The sequence below is a fragment of the Phalangium opilio genome, unplaced genomic scaffold (assembly GCF_054372755.1).
Source record: "Phalangium opilio isolate 3A_F unplaced genomic scaffold, DU_Popi_V2 ptg000041l_1, whole genome shotgun sequence".
Classification (NCBI taxonomy): Eukaryota; Metazoa; Arthropoda; class Arachnida; order Opiliones; family Phalangiidae; genus Phalangium; species Phalangium opilio.
Window position 1 is genome coordinate 2103004 of NW_028324165.1, and position 18098 is coordinate 2121101.

General features: G+C 37.5%; 1 protein-coding gene across 1 annotated transcript; it reads right to left on the bottom strand.

Moving 5' to 3' along the window:
• Positions 1 to 9661: 9661 nt before the first annotated feature.
• Positions 9662 to 17711, bottom strand: LOC149679288 (E3 ubiquitin-protein ligase UHRF1-like). Its single transcript, XM_089835817.1, has 10 exons — positions 17124 to 17711; positions 16817 to 17042; positions 16511 to 16598; positions 15143 to 15469; positions 13065 to 13198; positions 12479 to 12987; positions 11401 to 11507; positions 10243 to 10405; positions 10026 to 10163; positions 9662 to 9937 (listed from the first exon to the last, which is right to left on the bottom strand). The coding sequence occupies exons 1-10, from the start codon at positions 17289 to 17291 to the stop codon at positions 9662 to 9664; spliced, it is 2136 nt and encodes a 711-aa protein (XP_089691943.1). The 5' UTR covers positions 17292 to 17711.
• Positions 17712 to 18098: the final 387 nt, after the last annotated feature.

The window sequence follows — 18098 nt, forward strand, 5'->3', positions numbered from 1 at the left end:
ACTTTTCTATCACTTTTGCAGACCTGTAACATGTCTATAAAAAAAGGTCCAATTACAGTTCTAAATTGGCAGCTGCATTTCTGCTTTTCCATCACTTTTGCAGATCTGTAACATGTCTATAAATGTGGTAGAATTGCAGTTTTAAATTAGCAGCTGGATTCTACTTTTCTATCACTGTTGCAGACCTGTAACATGTCTATTAAAACGGTCAAATTACAGTTCTAAATTAGCAGCTGGATTTCTACTTTTCCATCACTTTTGCAGACCTGTATCATATCTATAAAAACGGTCAAATTACAGTTTTAAACTAACAGCTGGTATTTCTACTTTAGCGTATGCAGAATTGCGCTGCATATTTCTGCCAGGCTAGACAGTTAACAGTTAACAAACAGAAAATGAAGAAACGGCAGTCAATTTGCAGTTCTAGAATTGCTGTGAAATTTTCCCGTTTTTTGAGCTGCAGAAATGTAGCCTTAATGTATACCTATTACAGCGTGGTAGCGATAAAAAAAGCGCGTATGCAGATGAATTACAGCCAGGGGCGGACTGGCGGCGTTTTCGTGAGGTGGGCATTGGAGGGTCGCGGCCCCTAAAATTTCATATCTTAGCGGCCCCCAATTTCCCAAAAGGACCAAAACTGTTCTAAAGCCACGTTTTACTTTTACATTATGAGGTGAATTAACCATAAAATCCTGTAAAACGGCTAAAACATTTGTGACTAATTAACAATTTAAATGTGACTAATTATCAATTGAAATGTGACTAAATAACATTTAAATGTGACTAATTAGCAATTTAAATTGACAGTAATTAACAATTTAAATTTACAGTAATTAACAATTTAAATTGACAGTAATTAACAATTTAAATTGACAGTAATTAACAATTTAAATTGACAGTAATTAACAATTTAAATTGACAGTAATTAACAATTTAAATTGACAGTAATTAACAATTTAAATTGACAGTAATTAACAATTTAAATTGACAGTAATTAACAATTTAAATTGACAGTAATTAACAATTTAAATTGACAGTAATTAACAATTTAAATTGACAGTAATTAACAATTTAAATTGACAGTAATTAACAATTTAAATTGACAGTAATTAACAATTTAAATTGACAGTAATTAACAATTTAAATTGACAGTAATTAACAATTTAAATTGACAGTAATTAACAATTTAAATTGACAGTAATTAACAATTTAAATTGACAGTAATTAACAATTTAAATTGACAGTAATTAACAATTTAAATTGACAGTAATTAACAATTTAAATTGACAGTAATTAACAATTTAAATTGACAGTAATTAACAATTTAAATTGACAGTAAGTAATTAAAAAACATTTCAGTTTTTTTCACACTGTTTTAATTAAAGCATTTTATGTTAAAATACTTCTCATTAGTTGGGAAGAATTTACTACATACTAATGTATATCGCTAAATGGTACGTTGTTAAGTAGTTCTCTTTTAACCGAAATCAACATCAAAGCTTGAAGATTTTCTTGTCCAAGGGACGATCTCAGTCTGTTTTTTATAATTTTCAATTTTGAAAATGCTCTTTCGCAGCTAATTTGGCTAAATGACAATGTTAATAAATATTCGTAAGCCAGATATAGGTTAGTGTAAGCTGCGGAATGTAGATTAAATTTATGAAGAAGCTGAAAGCAACAAATCAGACATCCGTCACAATCAACATTGGAACATGAAGCTGTAAAACGAGGTTGAGCTATTTGTGCTTTTGAAATACTGGCCTCTGGCTCTGGAGCCTCTGGTTCACTTAACAGGTCCTCATCAAGGCTTACATCAGAACCAGGCTCTCCATCTCCGTAAATTTCTTCAGTTTTTGAATTGAGAGATGCTCTTAAGTCTTGGAATATTTTGGTAAATGAGACCAGCTCTTTCGTCAAAGGATCTTCGTCAATATTCGATAGTCTTGAAATCTGTGGAAGATCTATCTGGGGTATGCCTCTTTCTTGAATTTCCGAAAAATGACGTGGGTGTAGGTATTGCGCACTCGAAATAAGTTTGCGGTTATCGGAGAAACGTTCCGTTAAGCTACTAAATTGTTGGTCTTTAATAACGCGGAACACCTCCACTCTGTAACGATCAATTGGGCTTTCAAGGCTCTCATCTCATTGTAAATTTGCAAAGAGCGGTCGTAAAGCTTATCTTTCGCCTAGGCTGCTAATATCATATAGAAAAAATTCAAAAAAAAGTCCAATGGCTTGCATTGTCTTGCAAGTTCATAACCTTCTTCCTGAGGCTTCTTCCCCCAATTTCCTATCTTTTGTTTTCAAACTGTTTTTGAATTGATTCAAAATAAAAATTACCAAACAATTAGTACTTAGGCATTTAGATCAACGCCACGGCCAGTCGCCGTGGCCGACCGACCGGCCCCCAAACCCTTATTTTGCCTCCGGCCCCGTGGGATATTGCCCACCAGCCCCCGTGGCCAGTCCGCCCCTGATTACAGCTTAAAATTTTTGTACGGGAAGTCAACTTCGAGCGCACCCTAAATTTTTATCTGCTTCTGTTAGGCATTAATATTACTGCTTTTATTTTTCTAAAATTTGAATAAAGAATTGGTTAGGCCTAAAAAGGCATCTTAAAAAAGCTTTACTCATTCATCTTAATAAAATCTTTTGATCTAATACTGTCACGTCTCGATCCTAAAAATATTTCAACCACCATAAAAGATAGAAAATTGAAACATTTTTTGGTCATAAATGGGCCAGTATTGTATATACAGTTATCATAAGTTTATCAGATATGTTTCAATAAGTATGACACTGCCTATACTTCGTAATGCTAGAGACTTACTGAGAGCTAGTTCGAGAATGACGCGAGAATTGAATACACTCGGTTTTGCAGTCCAACTTCCTATTTAGCCTTATTAAGCCTTTGACAATGGCTCAACAGGCGTCGCTTTACGAGAATATGACGTTTCACCTACACCACTTCATGAAGTAACCAGTGACAAACTTATGGAACCCATCTTACGAACTTATGCAGTTATGTTTAAGGTATATCCAATACAAACAACATAAGGATTCCAAGCTTTCAAAGGTGTTGGCAGTCAAGTTCTATAGATTCAAAACCTAATAAAATAAGAGTTACTTCTATTTGAGGTAAAAAGTCGTAGAAAAACAATTTTTCATCCAAAAAAAGTAAATAAAATTAATTTCAGTTTATTTTAGTGATTTTATTCCAGTTTTTGAGACCAGACCTAGCTTTCTGTGTGTGTGTGCATGTGTGTGTTTGTGGCCCCGGGTACACGAAAAACAAGCGTGGATAGAAACCGATTAAGACAAGATCTACTATCACCATGGCGCTAGAAATGTGAAGGAAATTGCGAACCAAAGGACTTTAGCGCTATCATATAAGTTTACAGCAGTTTTCCTGGTTGCGGATAGACGTAAAACAAGCCTGTCGGGACCCTTTCCTTCAGTTGTAATCGGTTTTTAGCTATAAGTTTGAAAGAATTTTTCGATTACGTTCTGTGAGTGTGTATGTTGTGGATGTTAGATAGACGAAAAGACCTTCTTATCTAGATGTGGTGAGAACTTAATGTACATGTACCTAAACAGTTGGACCATCTCGGATATTACTTTAGCAAGTCAGAAAAGCGTGTATTCAGATGAATTACAGCTTAATATTTTTGTAAGAGATGAGTACAAGTTGGGAATCCAAAATAAACCTCTCCAAGTCGAGACGCAATTTAGAGGCTATTTTTAAATATTTAAATAAATATAAATGATATTTATTAATTTAATCGTCTTTAATTTACCTTAATTCTAGTTAAATCGTTTTAAGAAACTTTATTCCTAAAATCATTTTAAACATAGCTATTGTTGACGTTTGAACTCAAGCGTAAGCCTCTTTAATTTTTTTTGGAAATTTAGGGTATATAAGGCTACTGATTCACAATAATTGATAGGAAAACCCGCAATGACTCTGCAAAGCATATGAAACGCGCCTGCAATGATCCTGCAAAGAATCTGAAATGCACCTGCAATTATCCTACAAAGTATCTGAAACGCACCTGCAATGACCCTAAAAAGAATCTGAAATCCACCTGCAATGATCCTGCGATGTATCTGAAATGCACCTGCAATGATCCTGCGAAGTATCTGAAACGCGTCTGCAATTATTCCACAAAGTATCTATATCGCGCCTGCAATTATCCTTCAAAGTATCTATATCGCGCCTGCAATTATCCTTCAAAGTATCTGAAACGCGGCTGCAATGACCCTGCAAAGTATCTGAAACGCACCTGCAATTATCCTACAAAGTATCTGAAATGCTCCTGCGAAGTATCTGAAACGCGGCTGCAATGATCCTACAAAGTATCTGAAACGCATCTGCAATTATCCTACAAAGTATATGAAAAGAGCCTTCAATTAATCTAAAAAGTATCTGAAACGCGCCTGCAATTATCCTACAAAGTATCCGAAATACGCCTGCAATGATCCTAAAAAGTATCTGAAACGCGCCTGCAATGATCCAAAAAAGTATATGAAAAGCGCCTGCAATATTCCTACAAAATATATGAAAAGCGCCTGCAATTATCCTACAAAGTATATGAAAACCCCCTGCAATTATCCTACAAAGTATCTGAAACTCGCCTGCAATTATCCTAGAAAGTATCTGAAACTCGCCTGCAATTATCCTAGAAAGTATCTGAAACGCGCCTGTAATTATCCTACGAAGTATCTGAAGTGCGGCTGCAATGAACCTAAAAATTATCTGAAAAGCACCTGCCATTATCCTTAAAAAGTATCTGAAACGCGCCTGCAATTTTAATACAAAGTATATGAAACGTTCCTGAAATTATCCTGAAAAGTGTCTGAAATGCGCCTGCAATTATCCTACAAAGTATCTAAAACGCGCCTGTAATTATCCTACAAAGTATATGAAAAGCAACTGCAATTATCCTACAAAGTATATGAAAAGAGCCTGCAATTATCCTAAAAAGTATCTGAAACGCGCCTGCAATTATCCTAAAAAGCATCTGAAAAGCACCTGCAATTATCGTACAAATTAAAGTATCTGAAACGCGCCTGTAATGGTCCGTAAAAGTATCTGAAACGCGCCAGTAATGATCCTGAAAAGTATCTGAAACGCGCCTGCTATTTTCCTACAAAGTATATGAAAAGCGCCTGCATTTATCCTGCAAAGTATCTGACATGCGCCTGCAACTATCCTAAAAATTATCTGACATGCGCCTGCAACTATCCTAAAAATTATCTGAAACACGGCTGCAATGATCCTGCAAAGTATTTGAAACGCGGCTGCAATTATCCTACAAAGTATCTGAAACGCGGCTGCAATGACCCTGCAAAGTATCTGAAATGCGCCTGCAATTATCCTGAAAAGAGCACCTGCAATTATCCTACAAAGTATCTGAAACGCGCCTGTAATTATCCTACAAAGTATATGAAAAGCGCCTGCAATTATCCTACAAAGTATATGAAAAGAGCCTGTAATTATCCTAAAAAGTATCTGAAACGCGCCTACAATTATCCTAAAAATTATCTGAAAAGCACCTGCCATTATCCTAAAACGTATCTGAAAAGCACCTGTAATTATCGTATCTGAAACGCGCCTGTAATGGTCCTTAAAAGTATCTGAAACGCGCCTGTAATGGTCCTTAAAAGTATCTGAAACGCGCCTGTAATGGTCCTTAAACGTATCTGAAACGCGCCTGTAATGATCCTGAAAAGTATTTGAAACGCGCCTGCAATTTTCCTACGAAGTATATGAAAAGCGCCTGCATTTATCCTGCAAAGTATCTGACATGCGCCTGAAACTATCCTAAAAATTATCTGACATGCGCCTGCAACTATCCTAAAAATTATCTGAAACGCGGCTGCAATGATCCTGCAAATCAACTGAAACGCGGCTGCAATTATCCTACAAAGTATCTGAAACGCGCCTGCAATGATCCAAAAAAGTATCTAAAACGCGCCTGCAATTTTCCTACAAAGTATATGAAACGCGCCGGCAATGATCCTGCAAATCATCTGAAACGCGGCTGCAATTATCCTACAAAGTATCTGAAACGCGCCTGCAATGATCCAAAAAAGTATCTAAAACGCGCCTGCAATTTTCCTACAAAGTATATGAAACGCGCCGGCAATGATCCTGAAAAGTATATGAAACGCGCCGGCAATGATCCTGAAAAGTATATGAAACGCGCCTGTAATGGTCCTGAAAATTATATGAAACGCGCCTGTAATGGTCCTGAAAATTATATGAAACGCTCCTGCAATTTTCCTACAAAGTATCTGAAACGCGCCTGTAATGATCCTGAAAAGTATCTGAAACGCGTCTGTGATGATCCTGAAAAGTATCTGAAACGCGTCTGCAATTATCGTAAAAAGTATCCGAAACACGCCTGCAATGATCCTTCAAAGTATCTGAAACGCGCCTGCAATGATCCTACAAAGAATCTGAAACACGGCTGCAATGACCCTGCAAAGTATCTGAAACGCACCTGCAATTATCCTACAGAGTATCTGAAATGCTCCTGCGAAGTATCTGAAACGCGGCTGCAATGATCCTACAAAGTATCTGAAACGCACCTGCAATTATCCTACAAAGTATATGAAAAGAGCCTTCAATTAATCTAAAAAGTATCTGAAACGCGCCTGCAATTATCCTACAAAGTATCTGAAACGCGCCTGCAATTATCCTAAAAAGTATCTGAAACGCGCCTGCAATGATCCTGCAAAGTATCTGAAACACACCTGCAATTATCCGACAAAGAATCGGAAATGCACCTGCCATTATCCTACAAAGTATCTGAAACGCGCCTGCAATGATCCAATAAAGTATCATAAACGCGCCTGCAATGATCCAAAAAAGTATCTGAAACGCGCCTGCAATGATCCAAAAAAGTATCTGAAACGCGCCTGCAATTTTCCTACAAAGTATATGAAACGCGCCTGCAATTATCCTAAAAAGTATCCGAAACCCGCCTGCCATTATCCTACAAACTTAGCAATTTCTGACTGTAACATGCATACAATATATTTGGAAGGTACAGTACTTGTAATGAGCCTACAAACATCCTGATTTCTTACGGGAGTTACTATTTCCCCTCTGTTTTCTAGCTGTAAGGTAACTATTTTATGACTCTAGAGTTGCTAAATTTTGTATACTGTTGTACTGAGTTTTCCAACGGAAGATATTTTTTCTGCAAAACGTCTAAAATGTTCTGCATTGCTCTCTGGAATCACCTTAATTTTGTCTGAAATTGAACATTTTTCAGGTTTATTCCAGTATTTTTCCAGAATATTCCAGTTTATTTGCAATATATTGCAGATTCTAAAAAATCTAATTAACAGCAAAAATGCAGCCGTAAATTTTTGTACGGGTAAAGTAAAATCTGATTCAATTATTCCAGTTACCATGATCGAAGGCTCAGTGTAAGTTAAAGCCAAATTAACACGCCACAATTAACGGAATTAAACTCAATTGAGGACGTTCGTTCAAGTATTTTTTTTTTTTTCAGTCCTGAACACTGATATTAACGTAACGTACCAAAATGGCTCTCCTACAATTAAATTCTTAAGTATTTTCAGGGTGCAATTACTACTCATCGTGTTTATTCTCTATGGCATTGGTGGCCAAGCAGTTCTTATAATTTTCCTAGGCACATGGTAGTTTTTGATGAGAGACAAATAAAATCGGGATGATTTTATTTTTAATAAGGTGGGTCTCTCAATTGCCCAGGACCTAAATTTATGGTAGTCGAACTTTAACCGAATAGTCAGTTCGGTATTCGATATTCGTATCGAATAGTGAAAATGGGCTTATCGAATACCGGATCGAATTATTCGGTTCGGTATTCGATTGGAACGGTTAACCGCACACCTATAGTTATTACATAACCACACGGAGTATGATAGAAATTGGTTGTAGATGAAATAGTTTTTCTTAAAATTCAAATAAATTTTAATACCTACCCGTTAAAACTTTAAATAAAGAACAATCTACCACTTATTAATTTATAAAATTATAAACCCTTTCTCCAGCTATTTTTTTTCTCGGTAAATTTTATACCACGTTTTAGATAAAAAAGTTATTTTTAAAATATTCCACTACTTGGGAAACGTTCAAGATATTTTGTTATTTTTTCTTTTTTTTTTCTCCAAAGTGAATACGTGAGTGAGTACGTCGTTACTCAACGGATTGGTTAATGGCAGGTTGGAAGTCGTCGCAAAGAACGTCTCTACAATGTACGCATTCATATTGCTTCACACTCAATTGCCTTTTCACGCAGGTTAAACAAAAGGAGTGGCTGCAATTTAGAGTCACGGGGTCTGTAACAAAATCTTGGCAAATTAGGCAATTGAAGCTCTCCATTACTTTTTTCTTAAATTCCTGAAACGAGAATAATGTATAAGCGTGTAAGTAAATTTCAAATGGTTTTAAGCGGGAGCGCGAAATACGGAATTGATTATTATTTGATTAATTTTTTCATGGTAGTTGAAATTGAACGCTATTATGGTTCTAAAATAACAAGTTGGGAAACCAAAATAAACCTCTCCAAGTCCGGACGAAATTAAGGGGTTTTTCTTGAATAATTAAATGAATATAATTGATATTAATTATTTTAATCGTCCGTAATTTACCTTAATTCTAGTTAAATCGTTTTAAGAAACTTTATTCCTAAAATCATTTTAAACATAGCTATTGTTGACGTTTCAATTCAAGCGTATGCCTCCTTAAGAATTATTGGAAATTTAGGGTATATAAGGCCAATGATTCGCAATGAATGATGAGAAAAAGCCCAATTGCGTGAACCTTTGGTGGAAGCCCTAGCTGCCATTGGCAGGCTAGACGTTTCTCGTAACACTAACCCTAGTATTTCTTAATCCTAACGAAGGGAGTGGAAGCCAAAAATTGCTTTCTGAGAACAAGTTTGTTCCTATTTGCAAACGCGGTGACAGACACACAGACGCGTCCAGTGTAATACCTCGCCGTGACGTCATCGTCACTCGGGGAGGTAAAAATCTAATCTTACTTGGTTATTGTCCGCTTATGTTCATTTTAATATACGGAGCTCTCTTACAACAACGTGAAGTAGGATTAATTTTACAAGTGGGAACAGAAGTTGCAAACTCTACACAGAAGGGTTTGTTCCCAGGATGCCATTGTCCAGGATCGAACCTGGGACCTTCTTGCTGAGAGGCGAAAGAGCAAACTCCACACCACCGTAAATCAAGAGGTCAGGGGTATGGCTTAAGATAGCTCCTCCTACTGAGGAAATATGCCCAATAGACCCAACCAACAAATAAACAAATTGGTTTGGTCTAGTCTCCATCAAAGGGATAGGATCACGTGACTAGCAAAGTTTACTGTAGTACCATATGTCGTTGGGTGACGAAAATAAATCTGTTATTTTATTAGAGTCTGACTCTTGGGGTAAAACGGGTTCTGCGCGTGACAATTTCAAGCCAATCAGGTTATCCCTTTCTCACCTCAAAACCCGAGCTCGAGATCTTGAGCCGTTTTAAAAATTCAAAAGATTTGTTGGCTGAGTCTATTGGCTTCGTTTGGAATTTAGCCATTTTGACACTGCCTACAGAGATAATTCTTACGATTCTAAGATTTGTTGCGGGAGAGCCTTATTTTCTTAGTTCATTAAAGAACGGGAGGGGATGTGTGATCAACTTGTAATAAAACATAAACTTCGCCTTTCTCGTAAAACGAACTGCACTCTTCCCATATCTTTTCATTAATACTATCCACCGACATCATGGCCGCTACTTTTTTGGGTGGAACGTAAGGAACCGGTTTGTTTTTCTTTGCTTCGGGAGCAACAGAGTCTTGAGGTGATCTCTTCCTTTTCCGATTCTTACTAGAAGGCTTTTCCTCACTTTCTTCGTTAGTTTGTGAAAATTCAGATTCATTTAACATCTACAGAGGAAATATTAATTAAACTCTTTGCTAAAAAATTAGTAATGATGGTCGACCAAAGTATTTCTTCGCTTCCAGATTAATTTACCTGCATTTTAATTCCGAGATTTTCCATTATTTTCTTCCCTTCTTCAGTCCATGGGGCTGGTGTTGGATCGTCCCTTTGGAGAAGGAAGCGCCAAACTTTAAATCCGGAACGGCCTTTCTGGGGCCAGTATTTGACGACCTACAATTTTAACTTCAGTTAGCTACACCTGAACACTAAATAGGTTCATAAAATATCAGTCTTCATGTTATTTCTTCACCTTATATATTCCATCGTATCGATAACCTTTTTCAGGACAATACTTGGAGTGTTTAAAACCTTTGAAACCTCTTAAAACCCTAATGGGATTCCCGCTCCGCCAGTCTTTGGCTTCGGCTCCCTCCTTATCATTTAACGGCGCTGCGCAATTTTTGGCTAACGCTCTAGAAAGGTAAATTAAATATTTTATGGTTATTTAAATGATTGCGACTATCAACTAATGTTAACCATAAAGTGTTAATAGCGTGTAAATCTGTCATTAAATTTGGAATGATTTTCTCAAGATTGAATATTAAAAAAATACATTTCATCAGGAATAGATGTAATTTCATAAGTAGGAATGGAGAACGGTTTGTATTTATTTCATTCCGACTCATAGCCCAGTATAGATCACCCTACTTCCACACGTAACGAATATTTTAAATTATCTTACTGGCTCACTTAGGCTAGGTTATGATGACGTTGCTACTAGATAAATGTGCTTAATTTTAGACTTTGAGGGGACATCTTGATTATAACGACACTGTTATAACATCAATAAATAAAGTAGCAATAATTGCAATGCACCAGAGTTCATTCGAAGCAAAAGACAGCGCGAAATACTGATCTTTAAAGCGGATGGTGACACCATTACGACATCATTAGCCTTTATGCCTCATGTATTTTCCTGTTTCTAACTAGTCTCGATTTTCAAATAACAAAGCTAATTTAAATGAGGCTCAGTTTCCACATTTTCTTTTCGGTAGCTTAAAGCCTTCTATTTGTCGAAAAATGCTATCCCTAATGGTTCCCTTTAAAGATGGCTTTTCTACTACACAGTGTTTAAGCTTTCTAAAGGCTAGTTAAGCCAAAGGCAGGAACCAATGGGACCTAGTGCATTAGTTCTGATTGGTTCCTGCCTTTGGCTAGATAAAATTCGTGTCCAGAAGGCTAGCCAGAATGCAAGGGGCGATAATGGAGCCGCCTGTTGCTTTAAAGGCTTTTTCAAACGAAACAACATCCGACTCAACTAGATGGGTCAATGATCAATTTTTAATTTGGTGATTCAACTTGTCCAACTTCTGTTCATAAGCCCCAACTAGTTAACCCGGCTTGACTCGTCTTAACAAGTCAAAAAGTTGTATCGTCTGAAAAGACCATAAGAAGAAATAATTATTACTGGTTTTTATCAGTTAGAACTTGATCGCAAGATTGTTCCGCCGTTCTCTTATTCCCACCGAGGTCCCTGCCTCCACTTCCGGTGTAGTAGAATGTGTCTCCTTCATCCTAAAAAGAAACGAATCCGTTCATTGCTATCGTTCCGTGATAATATGGGCCAAAAATGTTGCGCTTCTATGAAATAGGCGTTTCCCAAACGCAACAACAACCACATAAGTGAAGTTCAAGCTGAGCATTTTATACACAAGAGGAATTGATCCCGTAGAAAGGACTGCATGAGCGAGATATGTGAGACTTAAATCACCAGTAGCCCTTCTGTGAACATTTCAGCACCACTCCTCACTACACTAAAGGTGGGTTTTCATAGGCGATTATTCCTTGCTGAGTATATACATCAACAGGGTACGAGAAACATTTCCACGCACTCCCTAGAATTTTGCCCTCAACACAAGCTTTTGAAAATTCATCTTTAGAGAACAATGCATTAGAAGCGCAATCTTTATGAGAAATAAACTTTGGTTGAAATTACTTCACGGATTTTCGATATACGCTGCACTTGAAAAATGGACCGTTATTTTGAGGCCAATCGTAATGTCCATCTAACAGACCGGAGTTTCGAAAATACGTCATGATTCATCAACACCATTTTAAGATTGAACCAAAAAACATCTTGAAACCTCCTTTTTTCAGTAAGCAGGCTTCGGACGAAATTGTTATATTGAAAATACCTGACTTTTCCAATACCTGACGAATTTTTGAAAATATCCCTGATCATTTTAAGGTGTTTACCAGAGCCCACTTCATCACACCTGACCCATATTTAGCATTGCTCGAAGCATGGTTTGATATACCAAAAGAAATACTTGACATATCCTTGACATTTTAGGACAAAACTTAGGACAAATCCCTGACTTATCTCTTACTCTCCCCCCTTTTTTCGAAATCCCCGCCTCATTCAGGTTCTGGTGGTAACCCATTTTCCCTCTCATTCGTATTATGCGCGTCCAAGAGGCGGATCTTAGCATCACTTTTTTCAAGATAGAGCGTACATCGAAAATCTGGACTCAACGACTACTAACAAGATCATCTTCGTAGCCTCCGGAGAGCGCTATTGAATACGCTCCGTCCTCTTCCCGTCCATGTATTCCACCAACTGGTGGACGATGAACGCCAGCTTCAGAGGCTAGAATCCTGTACTGCCAGGACATTCCTACTACTATTCCAGGTATGGGGCCAAAATGATCCATGGGCACAATCGTGCATTCTTTGGTTCTTCCGGCGCAAGCCATGCCTTTACCCCAATCACGAGTGGATGATTTCATGGACCCTCTCGAATTTTTTTTGCTTTTCCCTTTTTGTCCAGGTTTGCGGATATCATCCTTATTTTTGCAACTGGCGCAGAACCAATCACCCTCTGGTACCGAATCCAACTTTGGATTCAGGCACCAAAGGTGAAAGCACTCTTGACACTGATCGCACACTATTTGTTGGTGAGGTTCATCTTTACCACCACACACTGAACACGAACATTCTCGGCATGTAGCGTCAGGTCTATCCTGACAATGGGAACATTCGGGTTTTCTAAGTCCTATTGGAGCGCAAGAAGAATAACGTGAAAAATTGAAGTGATATACTAAAATTGGCTGACCAACAAACAAATTGTACTTTTTAGACTAGAGCCCTTGAGCATCAGTTCATTTAAGGCGGCGTCTCTATCTGCCAAAAGGACATTGTCTTCTATAATATACATATCATCCACTAGATGAATTTTACAGTCCTGTAGCGCAGTGTCTTCAACTCTGTTAGGAAATAAAATAAGATTGAAGGAACTAAAATTCTCAAAGAAAAGTCGAAATTTATGTGTTAATCTATTTATATCCATATAAATCAAAGTTCTGACTGACTGACTGATAATCAACGCCCAGCCCAAACCGCTTGTCCTAGAAGGCTGAAATTTTGCTGAAAAAATACTCGTAACTAGTAGGCGCGTACTCAGAAATATTTTTCCAATCCGCCGCCATATTAATAAATGGCGCCCAGAAATATAAAAAATCTTCTCTATGCAAAAAAGTTCGCGCGTTTCAACCGATTTCACAAATATTGAGTACACTGGTTTCCTTTAACCTATAGACGGGTGCAATGGTCTTTTGGGCTCGATTTGTGAAAATCGATTTTAAATGGCGGCTAGAAATTTAAAAGCCCCTTCTTTATGAAACAATGTCCACATGAACTGGGTCGCTGTTATTTATTTATAGTTGTCGTTGAAAACATCTCCTGACCCTTCAACGTGAAGCTGTTATAGGTTTTTATCTAAGTTGCGAAAGACATACTGGCTTTTAAGATTATGATCTGAGAGTTTGTATGTTTGTGGTTTGTGTCAGAGGCTGGATAGACGAAAATACCGTTTTAGCTAGTTGTGGTAAGGGCTTATTGTACGCCAACCGTTCGGCCATCTCGAACATTCCCTTAGCAAGTTCAGCTAGCTAATTGGACCAAGTCATCTTGCGACTTATTGCCACTTATCTAACGCCTTTACAATGCATAGAGGGGTGGTGGCTAGCACCTATGCCTTAGCTAACCGACAGCACCCTATACTAACTATTACCGTTAACCTCTGTTAGGAAACATGAATACTGTACTACATTAGCATATACGAAACAAATACGCCCTCCCCACCCAAAACACACCTAGGTAATACGGAATTTTATTTACGTGACTTGTTTCGATGGAAGTTCTTATTACACGCGAGCGACGCCGCGGGTAACAGCTAGTACAACTCATAAATGCATTATTTAGGGCTTGAATATACTTTTACTATTTGATACCAGTGGGTTGAAGTGTCACCAGTCGACTATCAAATTGTTTTTATAGAAAATGTTAATTGTTTTATCGAAATAAAGGATTTCACGGGAGTTCTTCCAGAATGAGAGGATCAAACATTTATTTTAGGACTTTAGGAAGCAATTGAGATGAAAACTAAGTGAAATTTAACTTTAACAGGATCTTCAACTCTAGCATATGCGTTAATAGTGGAACAAGGTAAGTTAATTTGATCAATCATCAGTTGCTAATTAATTCTTAGTCATAAATACAAAATCCCCAATGAATGAGCCCTTGAAGATCAGCTTTAATGCAATGCGTGCCAATAATTATGATAAACGAGAAAAAATAAAATACCCAAAGAAAACGGTTCCAATGACATATTTCAGCCTCCTTGCACTTTTGCGATTGACGATCATGTCGTAATAGTGTCCAATTTTCGTTGAATCATCAGAGTTAATTCACCATGATTTTCAATCCAGGTGTCACTTTGTCATATGTCACCTTTTGTCGAACTCTAGGGCGAATACTTTTTAAAGGAAGCTCAGCTTTGGTTTCGCTAGAAACAAAACAAAACCGAAAATATATAAAGGATGTTTCTTGAAGTCTCTCAGAGATTAAGGGTGATGTTCTTTGAGCCATTTTGGGTCGAAAATGTTCTACGACATTTTGCTGTCCGAGCCACTGTTTTCGAAATATGATTGGAATGTTTTAGGGATGACCCCTTAATTAAATTAGAAATCATTGTCTTTAAATTTCTTAATTAAATTTAAATTAATCCGTAAATTACTCCAATTCCAACTTTTTCTCGGGGGCCAAAATGTCATAGAACATTTTTGACTCAAAATGGCCCAATAAACACGCTAGTTCATTATTGATGGACTTTTGGATTAAAGAAATGAACAGCTTTCAAATATTCTCACTCTGATTCAAATTCAACAGAATAAATTAGCGAGTCTGCACTGTTAGTCAAATCATGAATGCTGCTTGTCGCTGCGTCTTCATTGCCTGAGGACGGTTGAGGTGATTCTTCCGTTTTTCGAAAAATACCGTCTATTTTAGCTTCCATCCAAGCTCCTTGAAAATGCACGTTTTTCGCATCGACGAGTTCCCCAACGTTAAAATATTGACTGCTAGTAGGTTCCAAAGTCGCTTGGGATTCTGAAGAATTGCTATCCTCTTCCTCCAAAGCGGGGGAGAAAAAAAAATGTGCGTTAAAGACTTGATTACATGTTTGTGCGCAAAGCCAACTGAAACACAACAAAACCATAGAAATGGTCTTCATGACATTAAATATGACTAATTACAACAAATAGTGTAAAGTTCAGTAAAGTGGCCCATTGCTTTTAAAATACCATTAAAACAACCTGTGTTAATGAAATGTAAACATGTTTCTTAGCGACAGCACACTTCTACACACAATCGTCCCCTTCTGTTTCCAAACTATTAGTCTCTCATTTCTATCGGTTGGCTTATGCAATTGAGCGCTTTATCGAAAACCAGATGAGCAAGCCATAATAAAAGTTTCACAATTTTGTTGATTTTGGGGCTACTTTTGAAAGCTCATAACTCTGAAATGGCGTAATTTAGGTACATGGTTCTTTGGAATTTTTCACTCGGAGTGACTCCAAGAACACGCTACCTAAATTTGGCCAGACTTTTCAAAAGCACCCTGTATAGGACTCTAGAGTGTAGATAATTTTATTTTAAAGTGATCTTACATCGCACCTAGATCTAATCCAATACTGAAGGGCAGACAGAGACACGCATTATTATTCACTTGGAAAAGTGACTAATAATTAAAAACAGTAAAAAGGTACTTTCAGACGATCCAACTAAATGACTTATCTAGACGAGTCAAAACGTTATGAACTTTTGAAGCGAAAAGTTGAGTAAATCCTTTTTCACGCGATTAAAAACTTTCACCGCCAAATGGAAGTGCCACCTACTTTAATAATAACGCGCGATTTTTTTTTTCCTAATTAATTTTGATTGGCTGAAGAAATGAATTCAAAGAGTTGAGTCAGCAGAAGTTGGATCACTGATCCAAATTTTCTTAGCTTACTTTTTAGGTGACTCAACTCATCCAGTTTCTATTCACACGATCCAACTAGTTGATTCAACTCGATTTGACCTATCAAGCTTAGTCAAAAAGTTGGATCGTCTGAAAGAGCTTTAACTAAAAAACAGGTTTTTATAAGACCTTTCATGAATTTATAATATAATATGGGACAGGTTCAAAAATATAAGATTTTATAGGAATTATAGGACCGCCGGGATCCCTGAACTACTCCTTGGAATCAGTGACAACCCTAGCTTGATGCCATCTCTTGTGCGCGAAACCAACTGAAACACAAGATAACCATAGAAATGATATCCCTGACATTAAACACAATTGATTTTAACAAATAACGTAGAGTCAAGTATTGGGGCACTGCTAAAAATACTCTTATAATTTTTAGTAACCACAATTTTTGTGAATGCAATGTTGTTACGTATTGCACCTCCATGAAATAAGTAAATGCGAAATATTAGAAAAGGTTAATTTATGTATGGCCAGTTTCAGTTATGATAAAAGGGTGGTTGGTATGTTGTACTGCCCAAAAGCTGAAAAGTTGTGAAGCTACGTACAATGCAGTTAGTAGCCGCTTGCTCGTTATTTCCATTTACGCCACTAGACAAGCTGATTTTCTTTGCATCCTTGACATCAGCATCGAGGTCAAGCTTTACGCGAACTTGCAGAGTATGCCTCTCCTCGATACCATAATTGTGTAAGAGTGCTTCTTCGACGGTACCACGTTCATCGGTATGTTGATCAGTCAGCTGTTTTGATTCATTTTAATTTAATTAGTAAAATTAAAGGTAGATGAATACCAGGGCAATAACGAAAAAAGCGCAACTTACCACCTTTCCTTGGAATATTAAGTCAAACCGATTTGTAGGAATATCTATACATAGCGACACAGTGTTCCTGAACGTTTTAACCCTTTGAGTTTTAGAAAAATCTATGGAACTGATTTGATATATCTTCCCAGAAACTGAGCCATCAGCGTAATCTACTTGAAGTCTCATTTTTTTTCTCGACTTTAGCCGCTAATGTTCTTCAATCTAGCAACACTTAATGTTAAATGAACCGAGCCGCGAGCGCGTTGTCACTGTAGTATTGCACGTGCCTCACGATTGCCACAACAGTTGCAGTAGTCGAATACCCCGCCTTTTCTAACCCGCAGAGTTGCTAGATTAGATTAGAAGATTTTGCACAACCCAAGCAGAAACCAGCCCAAATTACCGCCCGCGGCCCTAACACAATCTTGTTTTTTTACAGAAAACCACCCAAGACAGATAGTACTACTATTTTATCACCACTTCTCACTTTAAAATGTGTAGTTTTTTCCCCCACTCCTTCCCTAAAACGGTAAAACCCCTATTTACATAGAGATAAGTGATGGTGAAAGTCCAATTCGCCCTTTCCTGGAATTTCAGAAGGGTTGAAAACCGTCCACAAAGTTATTTTATTAACAGTAAAAAAGCAGCGGTTGGCCAATTTATGGAATATCTCCTAGGGAATATGGAGTCTGATTTTTAGAGGAGCGCCAATACAAGCCCGCGAACCAATCGCAGTATGAGGTGCAATACAAGGTCATTTTAGAACAAGTTGGGAAACCGGAAAAAACCTCTCAGAGGCGAGACGCAGTTAGGAGGTTTTTACTTTTACCTCTCCGAGTGACGTAGTCGCGGAGAGGTATTACACTGGACGTGTGGGTGTGTGTGTCTGTGTGTGTGTCTGACACGTCGAAATTAGAACCCCTCCGTGACATACGTCAGTCGGAGAGAATGGTGACTTCGTTGATGCCCCTGAAAAATAGCTTTTCTACTAAA

Coding starts and splice junctions, on each gene's coding strand:
- LOC149679288 (XM_089835817.1), bottom strand. CDS start 17,291: ATGAGACTTCAAGTAGATTACGCTGATGGCTCAGTTTCTGGGAAGATA. Junction 17,043..17,123: donor TAATATTCCAAGGAAAGGTG/GTAAGTTGCGCT, acceptor GAATCAAAACAG/CTGACTGATCAACATACCGA. Junction 9,938..10,025: donor ATCTCGGAATTAAAATGCAG/GTAAATTAATCT, acceptor TTTCCTCTGTAG/ATGTTAAATGAATCTGAATT.